The sequence below is a fragment of the Ceratotherium simum genome, chromosome 4 (assembly GCF_057802395.1).
Source record: "Ceratotherium simum simum isolate JZ-2026a chromosome 4, ASM5780239v1, whole genome shotgun sequence".
NCBI classification, from domain to species: Eukaryota; Metazoa; Chordata; class Mammalia; order Perissodactyla; family Rhinocerotidae; genus Ceratotherium; species Ceratotherium simum.
The window spans coordinates 3,592,644-3,615,656 of NC_141903.1; the positions used below are offsets into that span (position 1 = coordinate 3,592,644).

The following is a 23,013-nucleotide window of genomic DNA, read 5'->3' on the forward strand; positions in this document are numbered from 1 at the left end:
GCTTGGGCCCATCCCCTTTAGGAGAAGAGAAGGGTCGCTGTGTTCTCTTGAGGAGCCCTGGAGCCTGAGTACAGAGCTTCCTGTGTTATTTTCACGATGTCTTTTTTTTTTTTTTATTTTATTTACCTTTTTTCCCCCAAAGCCCCAGTAGATAGTTGTATGTCATAGCTGCACATCCTTCTAGTTGCTGTATGTGGGACGCGGCCTCAGCATGGCCAGAGAAGCTGTGCGTCGGTGCGCGCCCGGGATCCGAACCCAGTACGCCAGCAGCGGAGCGCGCGCACTTAACTGCTAAGCCACGGGGCTGGCCCTATTTTCACGATGTCTTGCCAGAGCCTAGAACAGTGCCTGGCCCACAGTGGATGCGCAATGAATGTTTGTTGATGACTGAATGAGGTGCCCGGACATTTAGGAGACAAATTCAGGGAGCAGCTGAAGATTCAAGTCTGGATTCACCTCGGATTCAATTCGGGAATGAGTTTGGGACAGGCCTGGCACAGTCATCACAGATGCTTGTCATTGATGTCTAGAGAGAGGTGGGGAGCAGGGCCCAGGCAGGTCACATCAGGAGTAAAGCAGGTGGGATATGGTTTTCTTTCAACCTAGACATCCCTAGCATATTCAGCACAGAGTATCTTTCACTTCCACAAAGAAATGTACTCTCTCCCACTTCTCTTGAACCATGAGGCCCTCTCAGTCCATCCTTGGTTTCCATGGATACAAGCGAGCAAGAGCACAGGGGTGCGTGGTGAGTGCTGCTGGGAGCCGTCAGGGACGGGGGCTGGGGGGAGCCTTCTGGGGGCAGCCGCCTGCCCTTGGCCTCAACCAAGGGCTGCCGCGTGGGAATGCCAGGCTGTGGCCAGATCTGCCAGTTTACCGACAGCGTCCAGAGACTCAGACTTTTATGTGAAATCTGGTTTTTGAATGTTGGCAACTAAGTTAGATTTTTTTAAAATCCTATTAAAAAAAAACAATAAACGTGGGCCAAATCCAGTGTGAGGACGACCGGGGCCCAAGCATAGGGAAGAGATGAGAGCCCAGGAAGCAGCACTGGGCAGAGAAAGCAGGAGCCACCAGAGGCGGAGGACGACCTCCAGAGAGCAAAGGGCAGGTAGGCCGGGGCAGGGCAGGAGTGTTTCCAGAGGCTGCCAACAGTGTCAACCAGGCAGATAAGGATGAGGAGTCCCCATGGCATTTCGCAACAAGGTGACATTTGCCAGATCAGTTTAGCAGAGAGCTGTGGCGGCTCCCAGGGTTAGAGGAAGAAGAGGGTGGGTGGTGAGGATGTGGAATGAGAGAGTGCAGATAAGAGAGTGTAGACAGCTCTTTTTAAGAGGCTTGGCTCTGGTGGGCCAAGAGGAGGACTGACCACTAGCAGCCAGGGTCAGCTGAGCTGCCAAGATGGGTGGAGGGAGGAAGCTGGGAGGCATCTGCCAAGGGAAGGTGGTTGAAGAAGGAGAAGTTGAGGGGGACGTAAGGGGAGAGCAGGGTGAAGAGCAGACAGCTGGGGCCTGAATCTCAGGAAGAGGAGCTAGCCTAGATGGAAGTGAAAACAAGCACAGGGCACCTGCTCTGCACAGCCCAGCTCTGCTGGGAACCACAGAGCAATTGCTTTCATGTCATTTCATCATCAAAACACACTTAAGAGAGATGTCATTAAAGGCCCATTTCAGATGAGGGAACTAAGGCTTAGAGAGGGAAAGTGACCTGCCCAGAGCCACCCAGCCAGAATGGCCTGGGCCTGCTGCTCCAAGGATCAAAGTCTGAGGTGCTCCCGACTGCACCCCCAGCTGCCCCACACCACAGAGCTGCAGGGATCACGGTGTTCCAAGGCTGGGGTGCGACGCTGTGTGGGTGGAGGCCGCAGGGACTGGGAAACGTCCCTGTGCCAGGAAGGGGAGGCCATTAGCGCCCTTGGAGAGTGCAGTCTCCTCTGCCGAGGGGGCAGAGCCCATGGCAGGGGGCTGAGTGGGCAGCTGGAGAGGCAGCAGGCAGGGGGGCTTTGTCTAGCTCTGGATGGCTTGAGCTCATTTGAAGTCAGCAGGGAGAGACGCAGTGGAAGGCAAGGGACTGTTTGGCCGGAGTACAGAGTACAGAGGCAGGAACTGATGACTCTGGTGCTGCCTCCTCAGTGCCGGGCCCCACATGGCCTTGGAACACACACAAGGTACATCCAATCCTGTGGACCCCTCCAAGCAGCCCCGCTACAGGAAGGGAGCTGAGGCCTGTGTTCTAAAGGGCCGGCACACAGGGAGCAGCAGCCTGGGCTGCGATTCAAATCTGAGTCAGCCTAAGTCCAAAGCCAACCCTGAGAATGGAGGAAGGGCCCCTCCCCAACTGGGGTTGAAAGAGGGTGGGGGGCTAGGTTTCTGGGGGCCATGATGGGGCAAGAAGTAGCTTATTGGGAGCCTGGGGGAGAACTCAGGAGGCAGGAGGCAGCCCTGGGAGATCATGCAGTGGGAGTGGCCAGGGAGGGGCCCCAGGACCAGATTGGGTCCTCCTGCTCAGGGCCTGGGGGCACTAGAAGGTCAACTCAGCTTTCATCCATGTCCCTTGCCACTGACAAAAATGACCACTACTTGGGGACTAGGTAGATTAGGAAGGACTCTTTCAGCTGCAATTCAAACTAGTTTAAGCAAAAATAAGGATAATTTATCTCATTTAACAGAAAAGATTAATGGCTTCAGCTATGGCGGGATCCGGTACCCATGGATGTTATCAGGAGTCTCTCTGAGCGTACTCGCTCTCTCGCGTTCTCTCTCTCCCTCCATCTCTCAACTCTGCTTTCCTCAATGCTGGCTTTATTCTCAGGTGACTCCCCCCATTACTGGCAAAGACACCCCTCAGCCAGCTCCAGGCCCACATCCTGCCAACTCAGCAGCCTCAGTGGAGCCTTTCTTAATAGTTCCAGTAAAAGTCCCAGGGCTGATACCCATTGGACTGACTTGGGTCCATTCTGAAGCGTCACTGGGTCTGACCCACTGGCATGGATCACATGCACCTCTCCAGAGTCTGAAGTGGAAAATCAGCTGCAAGACAGGGACAGGGATGCCTGACCATGGACGTCCACTGCACGGGGCACGCTTCCACCCCTCCAAGCCCAGGACTCCCACCACTTGACTCTTCTCCTAGACCCCACAGCTGTAGCCTCAGGAACTACTTCTGACCAAATTCCAGGCAGGCCAGCCCCTGGATGTGGAAATGGGGCTGCTAGAAGGGGAAGCGGGGAGGGCGTGTGGTGTGCTGAAGTGACTAGGGACAGACCTGTGTTCCCATCCAGACTTTGCCACTCACCAGCTGTGTGCCTCAGGGAAAATCACTGCCCCCCTCTGAGCCTCGGTTTTCCCATCTGTAAAACGGTAATAACAGCCAACATGTCAATATCACCTAGTATGTGCAGTTGCCATTGTAAGCACTTTCTAGATACTTTTTTAAAATCCTCAAACAGACCCTCTGAGGTAGGTGCCATCATTATCATCCCCATGTTATAGCTGGAGATGAGTGAGACAGGAAGGGTCAGGCAAGGAGTCTCAGGTCACACGGTTAGCAGCCTTCAGCAGTCAGGAGCAGAGCTGAGGTGGTGGAAGTGGCCGGCCGGAGCCAGGGGCTGAGCCCTGGGGAAGTGCAGTGACCTGTGACGATGAGGGGGCACTTTCGAAGATGTACTTGGTAGGAACTTGCACAGGCAAGATGAGGACAGAGAAGTTTCCCGCCAGCTGGTGCTGAAAATGTCCTGAGGCCAAGTCAGCTTTGATACCTTCCCTGAGGGCGAGCCCCAGTGGCCAGGGTTCCACAGCCAGGGTTCGGTTACTGGGCGTGGACTACACTGCTCTGTTAGTGGCCATGCTGTGCTGGTGGCCCACATACTAAAAAATAAAGGAAGACTGGCACAGATGTTAGCTCAGGGCGAATCTTCCTCAGCAAAAAAAAAAAAAAAAAAAGAAAAGTAAAGAAAAAGGAAAAAAGAAACCTACCCCGGGCCAGCCCCGTGGCTTAGCAGTTAAGTGCTCGCCCTCTGCTGCTGGCAGCCCGGGTTCGGATCCCAGGTGCGCACCGACGCACCGCTTCTCCGGCCATGCTGAGGCTGCGTCCCACATACAGCAACTGGAAGGATTTGTAGCTGTGACATACAACTATCTGCTGGGGCTTTGGGGGAAAAATAAATAAATAAATAAAAATTATAAAAAAAAAAAAGGAAATCTTCCCTGAGAGGTGTGGGGGAGCACAGTACAGGAAGGTGGGCATGGGAGGGAGGAGGGCGGGGCTGCGAGGAGGAAGGGAGTGGGTTCTCACTTTCTAAGTTTCCATCCAGTTACATTTTATCCTCACAACATGTCATCAAAGAGGCAACTCAGACAGGGAAAGGGTTTTAGCCAAGCTCTGACAGTAAGTGACCAGCTTCTGGATCTGAATTCTCCTTTTTTCTCATCTTTTCCACTCCAGGACCCAGAAGCCATTGGACCAGCCACCCAGTGTGGGGGGAGTTCATGCTCTGGAGGTGGGAGAGACCTGATATGTTAGCACCAGAAGGGTGATCAGTGCTGGGAGTGGTAGATGTGGCGGCCTAGTGGGAGAACCTCCAGGAGGCACCCAGCACCCACCCACCAATGCTGAGTGTGTGGGTTTCAGGGGCAGCGGATGGCTGAAGGGAGGCAGGTTCACAGAGGACAGAGTGATCGGTGGTCACCCTGCTCCCACCCGGTTGAGGAAACTGAGGACTACGACGGCGCCACTGAATTTGGCAATTTAGGGGTCACTAGTGACTTTGGCCAGAACAGTGCCCGGGACAACAGGGGAAGGAGGAGACAAATTACAGATATATAAATTATCGGACGAAGCCAGTATAGAGGGGCAGAGTGAGAAGACCAGAAGGAGCAGGTCTCAGGACGTGGAACAGGGGACCCTCTTGCTCCCCTGAAAAAACAGAAAACTGTGGACGGGGCACATAGGGACTCTGTACTGTCTTTGTAATTTTTCTGTAAGTCTAAAACTGTTCTAAAATTAAAAGTTTATTTAAAAATATAGATGGCAAAGAGGTGAGAATGGGTGTGGCTGGAGAGAGTTTGTAGGTGGCTAGGGGAGGCAGGAACTTGAGGGAGGGCGAGTGTGCACTAGGGCTTCTGTTTTTTGGTTGCAAATTGAGTGAGCAGGAGGCTGGGAAGGTGCCGGGAGGGGAAGGTGGGAGGAGTTCTGAGCCTGGACAAGTCACAGGAAGCAGGAAGGGACTGAGGCCTGAGACCCCTCTACCTACCCCTCCCTGGTACCCCTCAGCCCTGCTATGGGGTCCCCTTCCTCCTCAGAATTCTACTGACTCTGCCTGGGCCTTGCTCCAGGTGGGGGCCGTGGAGAAAACGCCAGGGCCAGGGGTCCACGGCATGGTGGGCGCAGAGATTCCCCAGGCAGAGGCCTGTAGGCTGTTTTGAGTTTTAAGAGGTTCCTCTTACTGCAAAACCCTGGGAACCACTGCTGGAGCTCAGTGCACACACTGCTCTCCTCCTCTTGGCGTGGCCCATCACCCAACTCGGAACTCGGAGGCCCAGGGGGACTCCCTCCTCCACCACTTCCCACACTGGACCAGGTAAAGCTTGCTCAGGTTCTGTCACCTCCCCAGGGAGGATGGGAGTGGGAGGCTTCTCAGAGCTGGGAAGGGTTTCGGGGTCCCAACTCAGCAAGGAGTGGAGAGGTTCCAGGAGGCCCTGGCAGTGCACATTCTCCCTTCCTCAGCTCCTCAAGGAGTTGGCAGTGATGCCAACTCCTCTGCAGGGGACTTCTCTGAGGCCCCAGAGCCTTCTGTGCTCAGAGCTTTGGGAAATAAAGGTGCTAGGAGGCTGCCCTGGAGTGTCCTTGGAGGACTCCTGCCTTGGGAGTCTGGGGTTAGATGCTGCTTCCGGAACTCTACTTGGGATTCCTCTGGGAGGCCTGAGGCTTGGGAGAGAAGGCAAAGGATTTCCTAGGCTGGTCCCCTGTGAGAGGGCCTAGGAGGCAGCTAGTAAGGGAGTTGGGGCTCAGCATAGGGGTGGGGCAGGGAAGGGGGAAGAGGTTGGGAATGCTGGGGTAATGAGCTGGGTTGGGGCTACGAATGGACAAGGAGGCAGGGATGGAGGGGTGTGGTTGAGAGCTGGGATCAGAATGGGAACAGGATAGGCTGGACTGAGGAGGGTGCAGCTAGGGATGGGGTATGGTGAACCGGTGGGGGTGCCTGCTAGGCAAGGGGTTGGGAGTGGGGCTGGAGCTGGGATAGGAAAGAAATGGGGCTGGATTTGGGGTGGGGACACAGATGGCGGTGAGCAGTGATGGGGATGGACTAGGAACGGGTGGAGACAGGCTGCAGATTGGCCAGGGGATGCTGGTATGTGAACTGGGTTGGAGCTGGGGGTTGAAATGAACCAGGAATGGGGGTGAAGCTGGGATGGAAAGAAATTAAGCACGGAGTGGGGCTGGGCCGGATTGGAATGAAGTGGATTTGGGATTGGAACTCGGGAGCTGGAAAGAGGAGGGGTGAAGCTGGGCCTGGATAGGGGTGGGTGAGGTGGGGACGGGGCTGAAACCCCGGGGCTGGGGAAGAGGGTGAGCGCTGAGGCCGGGGACAAGGTAGGTGAAGGTTTGGGACCCTGGTGAGACGGGCCTTGGGAGCCGAGAGGCTGCTCCGCCCGGGGGGGCGCGCAGGGGCTGTGGGTGAGGGGCACGGGGGCGCCCCGGGGCAGGCCGGGAAGGGGGGGCGGGCCTCCCCCTGGGCCGGGCCGGGGCGGCGCTAGGACCGGGCGCGCGGAGGGAGCGAGCCGGGCGGAGCCAGCGCCCCCCGCCCCCCGCCGGCCGGCTCCCCTTCCCCCGCCCGCTGGCTCACTCGGCTTGCGGCGCTGCAGAGGCTCCGAGGCGGTGGCGGCGGCGGCGGCGGCGACTCCCTCTTTTCCTCCCTCCTCCTCTGTCCGTCCGTCCACCCGCGCCTCTGTCCGTGCGGCCTCGGTCCGGCCCGCAGCATGGCCGGCGTCAGCTTCAGCGGCCACCGCCTGGAGCTGCTGGCGGCGTACGAGGAGGTGATTCGGGAGGAGAGCGCGGCCGACTGGTGAGCCCCCCGCCCCCGCCCCCCGGCCCTTTGTCCCCGCGCCGCCGCCGCCGCCGCCGCGCCTTTGTTTCCGCGCGGCCCGCCGCCCCGTAGCCGGGAGGGAGGGGAGACCCCGAAATGGTGCAGCGGCCCCGGAGGGCCGGGGAGGGGCTGCCTTTGTGCGCGCCGGGGGAGGGGCCGGCCGGGCGGGACAGTGCCGGGCCCCGAGCGCCCGGAGGCGGCCCCAGTCGCGCGGCGGAGCCGTGGCGGGATGCGGGCCGGAGAGACGCAGGGTCCAGATGTGTGGCCCGGGGCTGCGTGGCCCTGCGGGAGCCCCTTCCCCGCCCCCTGCCCCCGCCCCTGGCCCGGGGGACAGGTGTGCACGGGACGGCCAAGGGCACCTTCGCCACCTTCGAGCGGGCGAGGACCGGGCGGGGATGGGGCGGGGACCGAGCCAGCGGAGCCAGCGCAGCCTGCCTGGCCCAGCCCGGCCCGGCCGCAGCACAAAGGAAAGCCAGGGCGGGGGAGGAGCGGGGCGGGCTGGGGGCCGGGGCGCCCCGCCCACCGGGGGGGCCTCTCCGAGTTGGGGTGTGATGGAAAGATGTTCACTGCCACATGGCAACCGCCAAGTGACTCCTGTTCCCCTCAGGGGTCGCGGGGGAGGCAGGGATGAGTCCTCCTCTCCCTGATCTGAAGGGGAGTGCAGGGACGATCTGAAGGGGAGTGCAGGGACGGATCAGCCGGGCTGGGTGATGCCAAGGGGACCCAACTGCCTACCTCGCCGGCCCACTGGAGTCCCTGAGAGGAAGCCGTCAGGCACAGAAATGTGGAGGGAGCCCCCAGAGAGGGATGAGGGGGTGAGTGGATCCACTGAGTCCCTAGCTCCATCACCCAGTGTCAAGGGGCTCGTGGCTCTCTGGTGAGGGAGGAGCTAGGCTGCCCTCTTGCCGCTCTCCAGCTGTTGTCTCCCCTTGAGCTGTGGGAGGGGATGGACTGCCTGCTCTGGAGCCGGAGTCCCCAGGGTGGCAGGAGAGCCAAGGGGTTCCACATTGCTCCATTCAGGAATCATCTTCCCCTAAACACTCTTGCCCTGGGGCAGGTGTCCATTCTGTTCCCTAGGCCCCCTCTCCTTCTGGCAGGCAGGAAACTGAGGCACAGAGTGAGGGCAGGTCTGAGGGACGTCCTTTGGGCTGGCCTCACCCTCATGCTGGGATGGCAGTCAAGTAGGGATACTGACCTGGGGGCTGGAGGAGGGGACAAGATGGCTAGGCGTCCATGCCACAGTACTGCAGCACTGGCGGGCAGCCAGGCCTGGAGGGATGGACGCCAGAGACGAGCTCTCATGTCTTGCAGGTCAGTCATGAGAGAGGTCAGCAGAGGCTAAGTGGGCAGGCGGCCCACCCATTGTCCCAGCCCTGCCCCTGGGGGGCTGAGATCATGGGAGGAGTTCAGGGCAGGTAGCCATCTTGACCTCATGGAGGAGCTGGCCTTGGGATATGGGCCCTGCCTGGAGAGAGGCACAGCCCACCTCAGAATACCCCCCTCGCCCTCCAGTATGGTGGGCACTGTCCATCACCGCCCCATTTCCCCCCCAGGGTCGTACAGCCACTGCTGGCCCACATTCTGCTCAGCAGAGGCCTGGGCTCCCACCACCCAGCAGCATCCATGTGGCCAAAGCGAGTTATTCATCAGTAGTGTGCGTCAACCCCCATGTGGGTTGTGTGTGGGACACACACACAGATGCACACACGCACCCTCACACATACACACATTTGCTCACTCCCAAGGGCCCAGATAGCATTTCGTGAAAAGGGTGTGAGGATCACATCCTGCAGAGGGGGCTTGAGTGCCCCCAGCACCCAGCACAGAGCCAGCAGTGCAGGGGGTCTCAAGACTCAGGGGCAGACTCTACATTCAGAGGCTGGAAGAGGGCGTCTTGGGTAATATTGCTGTCTGGACAGAGGAGGCTTGGCACTGCCCTCCCTGACGTTGCCTCTGAGTGGGGGTGTGGGAGGGAGCTCACTCTGAAATGGACCACTGCCCTGGCGCTGGGGGCGGGGGACCCAGGAAGTCAGGTTTTATAGTGGGAAGAGCCCGTGTCGCCCTGGACATGATACGACTCACTGTGTGACCACACACAAGTTCGGCTGCTCTCTGGTCTTCTTGAAAACAGGAGGAGGGGGTTGGCTCAGCCGTCTCTGGGACAGCCGGGGCCCTTCCAGCCCTAACGTTCTGAGTGTGATTGTCCTGAGGGGTCTGCCTGCTCTCAGCACCCCCCGTCAGCTGACCCAAGGATCTTCCTGCTACATTTTGGCTCCCCCCACCCCAGTCCAGTTTCTCTGGCCTAGGATGGTTTCTCGGAGTCTGTGTCAGTATCACAAACACCTACTGCTGCTGCTCTGGGCTGGCCCCGGGACCCAGAGAGTGATATGTTGATTGATGGGGTTAGTCATCCTGCCTTCACGAAGCTTCCAGTCGGAAGCGTCTGTCTCCAGGAGTGGAGCTAGTGAGACATAGATTCCAGGGTCCCCATCCTGATTCCTTGGGGTTTCACAGCTCCCACCCTTCCAGGCCCAGGCTGTCTCTGATGTGTTTTCTGAGAAACATGGGTCTAGTGGGATCTGGGGTGGGCTCAGATGTCCCTTCCTGTCCCTGCTGGGGTGTGGTAAGTGCTCTGGGGAAGGGGCCGCTCAGGACAGGGCTTCCTGGGGAGCTGGTATTGGGTTCCTGAGGGATTTCAGCCAGGGGTGGGCATGGGGTGGAGAAGCAGGTCTGGCCTTCCTGCATATGCAAAGGCTTGAGGGTGGGAAATATCCAGAACTGTGTTCGGGATCAGGGAGCCATCCAGTGTGACTGAAGTATGTGGTGTGGATACGGACATCTGGCTGGAAAGGCAGGTGGGGCAGAGCTCAGGGTTGAAGGCCTGTTGAAGGATTTGAACTTCGCTATGGTTTCCACCAGGTAAGGGCTGTGGCCGCAGCAGGGAAAGGTAACTGGAGGTGAGGAGGCAAGGGTTTAGGATGGAAGGGCAGGGCAGGTGTTCCTGGGAGGAGCCAGGCCCACAGAGAGGCTGACAGTTCGGCTCAGGGAGATGGGATGTCTAGAGCAGTGTCTGGGAACCAGGGTCTCTGAGTTCTGCCTCAGTGTCTCATCTCATCTGTGGAATGGAGAGAGGCAGACCCTGCTTCTCTGAGAGCCCTTTGTTCCCAGCGGTGGGCTAGGGCAGCCGGACAGGTGGTGGGACAGCTGTGCTGGGAAGCAGCTGCAAGGGCTGGGGCCCGGGCAACAGTTGGACTAGGAGCCCCTGGCCCCACAGCCCACCTGTGTCGATTTCAGAAGAGAGGGATCCTGAGAAGTGGGGGGGCTGGGGGGCCATTTGACTTGTCCTGATCTCATGGGGCTGGACCAGGCCTTCCTTCCTTCCTTCCTCCCTCCCTTCCTCCCTCCTCCCTCTTTCCCTTCCTCCCTCCTTGCTTTCTCCCTTCTTCCTGCCTCCCTCTCCCTTCCTCCCTTCCTTCCTCCCTCTACTTCCTCCCTCCTCCCTCTCTCCCTTCTTCCCTCCTCCCTCTCCCTTCCTCCCTCCCTCGCCTTCCTCCCTCCTCCCTCTCTTCCTTCTTCCCGCCTCCCTCTCCCTTCCTCCCTTCCTTCCTCCCTGTACTTCCTCCCTCCTCCCTCTCTCCCTTCCTCCCTCTTCCCTCTCTCCCTTCCTCCCTCCTCCCTCTCTCCCTTCCTCCCTCCTCCCTCTCTCCCTTCCTCCCTCTCTCCCTTCCTCCCTCCCTCCTCCCTCTCTCCCTTCCTCCCTCCTCCCTCTCTTCCTTCCTCCCTCCTCCTCTCTCTTCCTTCCTCCCTCCTCCCTCTCTCTTCCTCCCTTCCTTCCTCCCTCTACTTCCTCCCTCCTTCCTCTCTCCTTTCCTCCCTCCTTCCTATACCCCTTCTTCCCTCCTCCTTCTCTCCTTTCCTCCCTTCCTTCCTCCCTCTCCCTTCCTCCCTCCTCCTCCCTCTCTCCTTTCCTCCCTCTATCCCTTCCTCCCTCCTCCCTCTCTCCTTTCCTCCCTCCTCCCTCTCTCCTTTCCTCCCTCTATCCCTTACTCCCTCCTCCCTCTCTCCTTTCCTCCCTTCCTTCCTCCCTCTCCTTCCTCCCTCCTCCCTCTCTCCTTTCCTCCCTCCTCCCTCTCTCCTTTCCTCCCTCTATCCCTTCTTCCCTCCTCCCTCTCTCCTTTCCTCCCTTCCTTCCTCCCTCTCCTTCCTCCCTCGTCCCTCTCTCCTTTTCCTCCCTCCTTTCCTCCCTCCTCCCTCTCTCCCTTCTTCCCTCGTCCCTCTCTCCTTTTCTCCCTTCCTTCCTCCCTCTCCTTCCTCCCTCCTCCCTCCCTCCTTTCCTCCCTCCTCCCTCCCTTTTTCCCTCCTCCCTCCCTCCCTTTTTCCCCTCCTCCCTCCCTCCTTTCCTCCCTCCTCCCTCCCTCCCTTTTCCCCTCTTCCCTCTCTCCTTTCCTCCCTCCTCCCTCCCTCCTTTCCTCCCTCCTCCCTCCCTTCATCTCCCTCCCTCCCCTCCCTTCTTGTCTCCCTCCCTCCTTCATTTCTTCTTTATCCTTTCGCTTCCCTCCTTTCTCTTGTCTTCTCTTTTTTCCTCCTCTCCCTGTTTCTCTCTCTGCCTCTCTTCTCTCTCTTTCTCTTCTTCATCTTCCTCGTGCTCCCGCCTCTCTCCTCCAGGCCTCCAGCCTCCTGCCTTGGCAGTAAGGAAAGGGGAGCTTGGGGAAGGGGTTGAGCCCTCCTGAGCCTCTGGGACAAGGCTCTTCTTCCTTGCCCCAGTGGGTTCTCAGGAGCAGACCTCTCTGCCTTCCCTTCTGTGAAATGGATGCTGTGCCACTTCCGCCTGGGGAGAAAAAGCTGGAGCAGAAAAAGCTAGGGAGAAGGAGGAAGGCTGCTAGGTCAGCTTTACGGCAAAGCTAAGGCAGAAGGAAAGGCCGGCAGTCCCACGAGGCCAGGGCCTCAGCTTGGGCGGAGGCGGCCTAGGAGCTGGAAGGCCAGGAGAGCATGGCCACCCAGGGGCCAGAGTCTGGGCAAGAGCTACTGTGGTGACCTCATCCCCATTTCAGGGAGGCGGAGATTGAGGCCGAAGGCGTGTCTAGGGTTCTTTGTGTTCAGGAGAATGCTGCTGGGGTGGGCCAGTCGTATGCCAGTTGCTGGGTTGCCATAGCTACTGGGGGATGCCCAGAGCAGAGCAGCACCAGGTTCTCTCCTCCCCCTGCCTCATCATGGGAGGAGGGGCGGTGGGTACTGAGGCACGCGCCAGGTAGGTTCCTGGCAACGGCCAGTGGGGGATGAGGAGTGTGGTAGCCAGGGAACGGTAACCAGGGAACCGTCGCCTTGGAATCTCCATCTCACACCCGCTGGCTGGGTTGTAGGCTGTCAGGGCCAGGGCTCTGAGGACGCCACACCGGCTCACTTTGAGACTGGGCAGTGATTTCTACCCCGTTGCCCTCCCCACCTGACCCAGGCCTCCTTCCCCGAGATCCCAGGCTGCCCCGCCGCTGGGCTTCAGCCAGAAATGGTGCCTAGCCCTGTTGTCATGACAACCCGGAGAGTACTGGGCCAGAACCCCCCTCCTGTCCTGCTCTCTCTCTGTCTCTCCTCCTCCCCAGAGCCGTCCCCACCCAAAATTGGCGGCCTGGGCCCCTGACAGTTCTCCGAGCCACCCCTCCCTCTCCCCAGGGCTCTGTACACATATGAGGATGGCTCAGATGACCTCAAGCTTGCAGCGTCAGGAGGTAAGGATTCCAGCCATTCCTCTTCGCAGTCCTCTCCACCCCTTCCTCCGGTTGTTTTCCCCACCCATCTGGCTCCAGGCCACCTCCCTGCCTGCGTCCAGCAGACCCGCACTTGTCTGGCGGGTGTTCTTCCTCTGGTCATCCCTGCGATCCCCAGGGTGGGGAGGGAGAGAGCCTTGTTTCCTGTTTGGTTATGAGAAGACTGAACTGGAGAGAAGGAGAGTGACTTGCCCAAAGTCACACAGCTAGTGGGGAAGGATCCTAGCAGGGATGGCCCAGATCACCCCCACTTTCTCCAGAGCCCAAAGGCTTTATTTTACCTCACTGGTACTAGCACCGCGTGAGACATGAGGATGTGTGAAGAACGAACACTTGCTCAGTCCTGCCCCAGTCTGGCCCTGAGGGATTCAAAGGCACAGCTCGCGCCTGCCTGCCGCCTCTCTCTGACCAACACAGAACTCTGGGACCTCCAGATGTCTGGGGTGCCTGCAGAGCCCACAAGAGGAGTCTTTCCTTCGGGTTCTAGGCCGTTTGTGGGGTAAGGGGTCAAGAGACAGGAGTCCTGATACCCTCCTGATTCCTCCAGATGGGGGCTTGCAGGAGCTCTCGGGCCACTTCGAGAACCAGAAGGTGATGTACGGCTTCTGCAGCGTCAAGGACTCCCAGGCTGCTCTGCCAAAATACGTGCTCATCAACTGGGTATGCAGCTGTGGGCTGGTGAGGGGCTGAAGGCCCCCGAAAAGTTCCCTGCACCCCGCTCCACGCCCTGACGCTGCTGGAGAGAACCCTGCCAACCCCGGGAAGAGAGCCCAGGCCCGGGCTACTGCCCCCTCTTGTCCTTTCCCGACTCCTCTTCCCTGGGTACTTTCAGGTCGGTGAAGACGTGCCTGATGCCCGAAAATGCGCTTGTGCCAGCCACGTGGCTAAGGTGGCTGAGTTCTTCCAGGTGCGAGTGGGGCCAGGGCTCGTGGGTGGGGCCAGCCATCCACAGCAGGGTCTGTACGCTGGGGGCGACAACAGGAAGGAGCTGTGCTGCCTGAACACGCCTTTTTCTCGCTGTAGGGTGTGGACGTGATCGTGAATGCCAGCAGCGTGGAAGACATAGATGCGGGCGCCATCGGGCAGCGGCTCTCCAACGGGCTGGCCCGGCTCTCCAGCCCCGTGCTACACCGGCTTCGGCTGCGCGAGGATGAGAACGCTGAGCCGGTGGTCAGTGTGTGCCGGGCAGGCTGGCCCGTCCCTCGCAGGCCTCACCCTGTGCGGGTGGAAGCTCCCGCAGCGCTCGGCTTGCCCTCTGTGCTCATGCCGGGCCACTTGACTCCGCAGGGCACCACCTATCAGAAGACTGATGCAGCTGTGGAGATGAAGCGGATCAACCGCGAGCAGTTCTGGGAGCAGGCCAAGGTGTGGACCCCCACCCCGGCCTCTGGGCTGAGCTGCCCTTCCCTGACCTGACCCCAGGGGGTACTCTGGGCTGCTCTCACTAAGTCCCTCCCTTTTACAGTGTGTCCCCTCCCGTGGACTCCCCCAGCTGAGAGGGTGAGCCCTTTTGGCTTTATGTCCACAGGGTCACCCCTGAGTTCCCAGCACCATGTCTCCCCAGCCCTGGGTGGGGATGGGCTGGCGGGGCGGGGCCCAGGCTCGGGGGCCCACAGTGCCTTGGCGCGGGGCTTGCAGAAGGAGGAGGAGCTGAGGAAAGAGGAAGAGCGGAAGAAGGCCCTGGATGAGAGGCTCAGGTTTGAGCAAGAGCGGATGGAGCAGGAGCGGCAGGAGCAGGAGGAGCGGGAGCGGCGCTACCGCGAGCGGGAGCAGCAGATTGAGGAGCACAGGTGCGCCCCGCCCCGGGTCATGGCCGCCCCCACCCCCTGCATGGGCCCCCTTGAAGGGTGCCTGCTGGCTTCTCGTTCCAGGAGGAAACAGCAGACTTTAGAAGCTGAGGAGGCCAAGAGGCGGATGAAGGAGCAGTCTATCTTTGTAAGTCCTGGGCCGGGGCTTCCGGCCTCCTGGTCAGGGCGGTGAGGATGGCGCCTGTCTTCCTGGGCCTTGTGGGGAGATCAGTGGCTGGGGGACAGTGCTGGGCGTTCTGGGCACCGCTGCGTGGGCATGGGGTGTTGTGGAGTGTCAGGCCTGGCACCTGATCGCCTGAGGCTCTGGCCTCCGGCTGTGGAAAGAGACCTCCTTGGAGAAGCTTATACTCTAGACTGAAAGAGAAAATCTACCCTGATGAGACCCTCACTGGCCAGGCTCCCCGCCCCTTCCAGCAGGGCCTGCGGGGCTTGGGCTGGATGAGACCCCTCCCTGGCTTCCTGCCCTCAGGAGGCTCGAGGCCTGGTCCCCCCACAGGAGTGCTGCAGAGCCCCGGGAATGAATCTGAGTATCTCTACACGAGTGTGCAGTGTCTCCTTCAGAGTGGCCCCTTGTTCACAGCATGCTGTCTGAACCTCCCAATATTGGGGTGGCCCATGGGGCCTGTGGATTGAGCCTTTGAAAATCACTGTGGAGTCAGATCTCTGCTTTGAGTTACATTTTGTATTTCAGAAATAGCTAAGGTCCTTCAGGGCCGAGCATGATAGAGTTCAAGACAGGAGGTGGGCGTCTGGATTGGAACTATGATGGCAGATGTCGGGCTGTGGGGACTCAAATGTGCTCCAAGGTCACACCCACAGGAGGCCAGGAGGCAGGAGATGGGATGGCCCTGCAGGCCCTGACATTAAGTGACTGTCATAGGTCACTCCAATCACATCAGCCACCTGGTGGGTGGAGGTAATGTGCGGTTGGCAAACTCCAGCCTCAATCGGTCGTTCAACAAACCCTTGCCACCTGCCATGTGCCAGATGTTAGAAACATGGTGGAGAACAAGATGGGCGAAGGCTTTTTGAAAATTAGTTGATGAATTTATTATTTTTTTTATTTCATTTTGTGTGTGTGTGTGTGTGTGAGGAAGATCAGCCCTGAGCTAACATCCATGCCAATCCTCTTTTTTTTTTTTTTTGCTGAGGAAGACTGGCCCTGGGCTAACATCTGTGCCCATCTTCCTCCACTTTATGTGGGACGCCGCTACAGCATGGCCTGACAAGCGGTGCCTCGGTGTGCGCCCAGGATCCGAACCCAGGCCGCCAGCAGCGGAGTGTGTGCTTAACCGCTATGCCACGGGGCGGCCCCATCACTGCTCTTTATCTCCAGAACTTTCTCATCTTCCTGTGACGAAACCTTGTACCCATGAAACACGAACTCCCCATCCCCCTCCCCCAGCCCCTGGCAACCACCATTCTACTTCCTGTCTCCATGAATTTGACTCCTCCAAGCACCTTGTGTGAGTGGAATCTTACAGTAGTTTCTTTTGTGACTGGCTTATGTCAGCATGATTTCAAGGTTCATCCATGTGTCAGAATGTCCTTCGTTTTTAAGGCTGATAATACTCCATTGTATGGATAGACCACATTTTGTTTATCTTTTTTTTCGTAATTTTGTTTTTTCATTTGTTTATTCATTTTTATTTTTTTATTTTATTTTATTTTTGAGGAAGGTTGGCCCTGCGCTAACATCTGTTGCCAATCTTCCTTTTTTTCTTTTTTTCTCCCCAAAGCCCCAGTACGTAGTTGTGTATCATAGGTATAGAGTTGTGGCTCTTCTATGTGGGACGCTGCCTCAGCATGGCTTGATGAGCGGTGTAGGTCCACACCCAGGATCCGAACAGGCGAACCCTGGGCCGCTGAAGCAGAATGCGCAAACTTAACCACTATGGCACCGGGCTGGCCCTTAAGGTCTTTTTGAAAAAGCTTATTTTTTATGGAAAATTTTACATGCACACAAAAGTAGAAAAAATGGCATAGTGAACCCCCTAAACTGATTGCTCATCTTCACCAATTATCAACATTTCAGGTGAAGTCTTAAAGTCTTATACCATTATTTTATAGTCTCATCTGGCCCTTTAAGTGTGGCTCATGTGACAGTGACAGTAGGTGTTCTACAGGTCAGTGTGGTGGCCCTACAACTTCAGGTCCTCTAAGGAAGGTCCCATGTGAGAAGTTTTGGAATTTAGAACCATAAAATGCTTTCTCTTGATTTAAGGAGCTATTCTGGTTTCCCTCCTCTGATAAGAATTGCATTTCTTGTCTGAGTTCCCTTTTTGCCTGGGCTGCCAGAGAGCTCCCATGTATCTGAAGACGCTCAGGCACAGAAAAGTTGTTGACTCTTCTGGTTAGTATATTGATCTCTCCTACCCACAGCCCTAATTTGTTTCAGTGTTTGTCACGTTGGTAGTTAAGGCTTTTGTGGTAAGCTGCCTCTGGTCCTATTTTTGAATGAGGCAGAGGAGCTTAGCGAGGTTATACTAGGCAGGGGCAGAGTACCAGCAAAGGGTGGTGGTATATACATTTATAGGAAGGCAAGGAGCCTGACTGGAGCCCAGTGGGCTGAGGAGCAGGGGAAATTTGCGAAGAGAGAGCAAGGTCAGAGGAGTTTAGACTTCATTCTGGAAGACACAAAGTTGTAGTCATAGTGACAGCCCTCTTGAGGGGACATACGTTGAAGGGCCATTCTCCTCATGTGCCATGACAGGAAAGTTGAAGTCTTTATGGTTCTGTGCTCACAACAAGGAAGCCCTGTTGCTCCCCCACCTTCCCTGCAGCTTTTTCTCCCCGGTCATTGCCCTCCTGCCCCATTGGCCACAGGAGCAGCAGGGGTCCGATTTAGAAGCTTTGGTGTAGTGAGTTCAACTGAGCAATCGTGTACCAACTGAACCCTGAGCCGGCCACTCACACACGACCCGAGTTCTCTCCCTGTGTCACCCGCATCGGGGGCGGCGATCCCAGAAACAGGAAGTGGTGGCAGTGGGATCTGCTCTGTACGCCTCCAGTACCTCATGGGGCCCAGAGGAGGGAGTGACCTGAATGGGCCAGGGACCTCTGCCCCAGGAGGCAGTGCCTAGGCTGAGGCCAGAAGCAGGAAGGGCTGGACCTGGGGTGGGCTGGGGCACTAGGGAGAGAGAGTCCTCTCCCACGCCCAGCCCAGGAACTGCAACCACAGCATGCTGAGGACTTCACGTCTGTGTCTCCCAGGGTGTGTGGGCGAGTCAGCGTGGGAGGGGGATGTTGGAGAGGTGGCAGGGGCTAGGTCAGGCAGGGGGAGGGGAATGTGGGCCAAGGAAGGGGCCCCATCTACCTGTACTCCTGGGGTTGCAGTCTCAAGACAGCGAGTGAAGTGCAGTGGGGAGTGGCGAGGACTGCAGCCCACTAGACAGCACATGCCCGTGTGCAGGCGGCTGCAGTGCAGCTCTGGCTGACGGCTGCTCCGGGGCAGCAGGCCGGCGTTACCAGGGCTTTCTGGCATTCTAATTTCAATATGACACTTCCCAGTTTTTAAGTGGAGGCAGCTCATTAATGTGTTTTAAAAACATACCGGCAAAACAAAAGCAATTTATGGGCCGTATTCAGCCAGTACTTGGTGTGGCTCACGGGAGACCCCTGAGGGATGTTAAGCTAGAAAGAATCATGGTCTGATCTTGATTTTGGAAAAGTCCTTTTTAGGGTCTATAGAGAACAAATTATGGGAAGAGAGCAAGGAGGCGGGAGGCTAATGAGGAAGCCTTGGTGGTGATGCCAGATTCAGGTAGCAGGGGTGCGAGGTCCAAGAAGAGTTAGCCACAGAGCAGGGAATGCTCGGCATGGCCCGGTTGCCTGGTGGGATGTGGGGGTGAAGGAGCAGGAGGAGCTGAGCTGGGTGTCTAGGGGTCTTTCCTGGCTGGAGATGCGGTAGTTGAGGGCCTTGTGGATGGAGAAAAGGAGCTGTGTGACTGGGTGGTGGAGGGAGCAGGGGTGCCATCTCAGCCCCTTCTTTCTTGATTGTGGAGGAAACATGGGGACTGTAAGAAGGCCTGCCGGGGCGGGGGGAGAGTTGCTCAGAACACTGTGCTTTTGGTTTCCAGGGGGACCAGCAGGATGAGGAAGAGACCCAGTTGAAGAAGTCAGAATCCGAGGTAGAGGTGAGAGCCGGGGGGACAGGGCAGGTGAGGCTGGCAGGGCTGCCTCAGCTGGGCCTGGCCCCGCTCTGACCCTTTTCTTGTGCCCCCAGGAGGCAGCGGCCATTATTGCCCAGCGGCCTGACAACCCACGGGAATTCTTCAAGCAGCAGGAACGAGTCGCATCGGCCTCCGCGGGCAGCTGTGACGTGCCCTCACCCTTCAACCACCGACCAGGTAGTCCCAGGTCCCACCCCCACTGAGTCTCCTCCTCAGGTTTTGGCCCTGAGCCTCTCTGGGACTCTTTTTTGGAAAGGAAGCCTTGCTAAGGACCCCTTGGAGAAGGCAAGGCCATTCATCAAGTGTGCTTCCACCCACTGCCTCCCTGGTGGCAGGACTGAAGGGCTCGGGCAGGGGTCCATGCTGGGCCTTGGCTGAGCAATGGGTAGTGCTGGGGCCATCTGGGCGGCTCTGGCCTGGGCTGAGACAACCCTGGCCGTGGGGAGTGGCCCTGCTGGGGCAGAAGTGGGGTTTGCCTGAAGGGCTGCGGGTGCATGTGGTTGGGCTCTTGCCCTCGCCCTGGGTCCCTGCAGCCTGGAGCCTGTGCCCAGGGTGCCCTGTTTGGATTCTCCTGATGCAGCTGCCACCTCCCCCCGAAGCACCCTCTGCTCTCTGTCTGCTGGTCCGAGTGTTTGCCCCTGCTGTGTGCTTGGCCCTGTGCCCAGGTTCCAGGGTGGGGCAGGCTGACCTGGGCGTGTGCTGCTCAGCTGGCTGCGTGCGGCGGGCGCCTTGCTGTGCTGGCTAGTGCTGGTGGGAGTCGCCTCACGGCTCGAGCCTGTGGCCCAGCTTGGCTGAATGTGCACCTGGCTGAAGGCAGCTGGGACTTCCAGGGCCAGCCCTGGGGGCGGGTGAGGCCTTGGGGCGGGGTGGGGGAGACTGACCCTCTCTTGTCCTCTGTCTCTCTCTGTCTGTCTCTCTTGGCAGGTCGTCCGTACTGCCCTTTCATAAAGGCATCGGACAGTGGGCCTTCCTCCTCCTCCTCCTCCTCCTCCTCCCCTCCACGGACTCCCTTTCCCTATATCACCTGTCACCGCACCCCAAACCTCTCTTCCTCCCTCCCATGTAGGTAGCAGCCCCAGGCCTCTGCGGGGCGGGTAAGGAGGGCCCCGCTTCCCAGCAGCCCCCTGCCCTCACTCCCTCAGCCTGACTGCTGATCTCTGGTGTTTGTCCCTAGAGCAGGTACTGCCTGCCTCTTTCCCCTGGCCCTGACGGGGCGCTGGCCCCCAGGGGCCTGGCTTACAGGGTCTGGAGCTGTGGTCTGGCCCCTGGGGAGCCTGGGGAGCTCCCAGCCTCCACCCAGACTCCAGAGAGGAGGTGCTGGCCAGGCCCCAAGGTGGACGGTCCTGGTCCCACCTGACTCCCCGGCCCTCACTGACCAGCCTGGGGATTTGTTCCATAGGTAGCCATCTGGACAGCCACCGGAGAATGGCACCCACCCCCATCCCCACCCGGAGCCCATCTGACTCCAGCACGGCCTGTACCCCTGTCGCTGAGCAGATCGAGCGGGCCCTGAATGAGGTCACGTCCTCACAGCCTCTGCCACTGCGACCACCACCCCCACCAGCCCAAGGTGAATGAGAGCCCTAGCTGCACCGGGCCTCTCATCAGTCCCTGGGCTGGGAACCCCAGGTGGCCATGGTAACAACTCCCCAGGGATCTGGGCCACTCGCCCCCCAGACCGTACTGCCGTGGAAGTAGCTGTGGCTGGGAGGAGCCCTGGCGCTGCAGCCAGACCTGCCCTCTCTGAGCCTCAGTGTCTCTCCCTGGAGTGGGAATCGGGCCTTCCTCCTGGGGCTGCTGAGCGGTTTGAAGACACTAGGTAAAGGGGTATTGGGGCCCCGTGGGTGCTGGAAGGTGCTCTGCATGGAGCTCTTAGTGGAGGCCTTCTTTCCTGGGAGTCCCCGACTCCTCGGTGGGGGGGCACAGTATTGTAGGGTGGCTGCCCAGGGCCCACATCCTTCCCTGACGGAGATGATCACATCTGTCTCCTCCGTTTGTGCTGTGACAGAGACCCAGGAGCCCAGCCCCGGCCTGGATGATGAAGAGACCAGCAAGGAGGCCAGAGTAGCCAGCGCCACGGAGGAGCCCCCTCAGGCACCAGAGTCTCCCCAGGGGCAAGGCAGCGCCATGGAGGACTTGATGTTCATGGTGTCTCCAGAGCAGGCTGTCCTGGCTGTGCCTCTGGGGCCTACCATGGCTGATACAGCCACAGCAGACACCCTGGCAGCTGACGCCATTGAAACCAACACTGCCACTGCTGACACCGCTCTTGCCAACACCGTCACCCCTGACACTGCCAGCCTCATTGACCTATGGCCTGGCAATGGAGAAGGGGCCTCCGCACCCCAGGCTGAGCCGAGGGCCCCCACACCACCCTTGGGTGCCGAGGTCACTCTGGCAGAGGTGCCTCTGCTGGACAAGGTGGCTCAGGAGCCCTTACCGCCAGCAAGTGAAGGCTGTGCCAACCTTCTCAGTTTTGACGAGCTGCCTGAGCCGCCTGCCACCTTCTGTGACCCAGAGGAGGAAGTAGAAGGGGATCCCCTGGCTGCCCCCCAGGCCCCAACTCTGCCCTCTGCTCTAGAGGAGCTGGATCAGGAGCTGGAGCCGGAGCCGGAGCCGGAGCCGGAGCCAGAGTCCCACCTGCTGACCAATGGCGAGACCACCCAGAAGGAGGGAACTCAGGTAGGGAGGGGCAGCCTGGTGGGAGGGGCCATCAGGGCTCAAGCAGGGGACTGACTCTGCATTCCTCAGGCTTGCGGCAATACCTCCCTTTCTCTGTGACCCACATTACGTGGGTGGGGGTGGGGGGGTGGGGAGGGTGGGGGATGGAGAGCTGTATTCCATTCCCCTTCCCTGGGCCAGCTCTGCTTTTGTTCCCAAGGCAGCCATCTGTTTCCCTGGCAACCACTGATGGAATCACTGGTTGCCGGGGAAACAGGCTCAGTCCTGGTAGGTCAGCCCTAGTGTTGCTGGGTGGGGCTCAGTGACCTGGTGCTTTCCTCCCGCAGGCCAGTGAGGGGTACTTCAGCCAATCACAGGAGGAGGAGTTCGCCCAATCGGAAGAGCTGTGTGCAAAGGCTCCGCCTCCTGTGTTCTACAACAAACCTCCAGGTAGTCCTGGGGTGGATGATGGGGAGGAATTCAGGTGGGGGTGCTGGGTTCAAGTATGGGCAGGCAGCCCCACATAGCTGGCACAGCCACAGGGGTTGGGGGACACAGCCATGGATCTGTGGGCCATCTCGTTAACTCCCTGCCTCCGAAAACAGAAATCGACATTACCTGCTGGGATGCAGACCCAGCACCGGAGGAGGAGGAGGGCTTCGAGGGTGGCGATTAGCGGCGGTGCCCACCCTCAGGCTGCCCTCGCCAAGGCCGCCCACCTGCGCCGGCCTCTGGCCAGACGGCCCGCAGCGCCTGCACACGCAGCAGCTCCGCCTGGCACCCACTCTGGATTCCGGCCCTGGCAGGGGACTTTGCCGCTTCCCTACCCACGGGGCCCGACTTTTACAGCTTTTCTCTCTCTTTTTTTAAAGGTTGATAGGAGACTTGTACAGTTGACTGGTTTTCCTCCTGTTGGTAGTTGAGACGCTGTTGCCAATTCCACCCCCTCCCCACCCGGTCCAGATTGTAGCTCTTAGTCCTCCCTGCTCACTCAGCTGGCAGGGGTGGAGGCCTCACCCTGCTTGGGGCCTGGCGTGGGGGGAGCTCTGGAAGGAAAATGTCCCCCCCCCCATCTCTTTTCCTAGTTTTCTGTTTCTTGGAAAAATATCACTTTGTATTCTCTGTCCAGGGCTTCAGATATTTTGCACGAATTTTAAAACATGGCAATAAATGGCTCGTGGGCTCTGGCTCCCTGGGACCCCTTCCCCGCCCTTCTCTTTACCCCTCCCCGCCTGGCCCAAAGGAAGTAGCAGGCCCAGCTGGGGCCCTTTAGCTTCCCTGCCCTTTCCTGCCCCCTCCTGCTGGGCAGGTCCCAGGCCGGAGGCCCTAGACACGATTCAGGTCTGGGCTGTGGGTGGGCTGGGGCTTGACTGGCCCTCCCAACTCCTCCCTCTTTGCTTGGGTTCCTTTTTCACGTTCAGTAACTGTTTTTTGGAAAGCACAAACTTCTGTAACGGGTCGTGCTCATGTCTGTTAATAAAGAAATCCCAATCCCTTCGGGCCTGCTGCTCCGGGCCTCCAGGGGC

The 23,013-nt window shown here is 58.9% G+C and overlaps 1 protein-coding gene across 6 annotated transcripts; it reads left to right on the forward strand.

Moving 5' to 3' along the window:
- Positions 1 to 5,428: 5,428 nt before the first annotated feature.
- Positions 5,429 to 22,982, forward strand: DBN1 (drebrin 1). Of its 6 annotated transcripts, none has more exons than XM_014786067.2 (15): positions 6,864 to 7,063; positions 12,752 to 12,807; positions 13,394 to 13,506; positions 13,679 to 13,753; positions 13,870 to 14,016; positions 14,134 to 14,211; positions 14,485 to 14,636; positions 14,718 to 14,781; positions 18,734 to 18,790; positions 18,880 to 19,003; positions 19,751 to 19,888; positions 20,226 to 20,396; positions 20,835 to 21,508; positions 21,835 to 21,937; positions 22,093 to 22,982. In XM_014786067.2, the coding sequence occupies exons 1-15, from the start codon at positions 6,978 to 6,980 to the stop codon at positions 22,161 to 22,163; spliced, it is 2,109 nt and encodes a 702-aa protein (XP_014641553.1). In that variant the 5' UTR covers positions 6,864 to 6,977; the 3' UTR covers positions 22,164 to 22,982. The 6 variants fall into 6 exon arrangements, with proteins under 6 accessions (XP_087285437.1, XP_014641553.1, XP_004428515.1 ...); XM_087429312.1 differs by lacking the exon at positions 6,864 to 7,063 and adding an exon at positions 8,282 to 8,395; XM_087429311.1 differs by lacking the exons at positions 6,864 to 7,063; positions 19,751 to 19,888 and adding an exon at positions 5,429 to 5,578.
- The last annotated feature ends 31 nt before the right edge of the window (positions 22,983 to 23,013 follow it).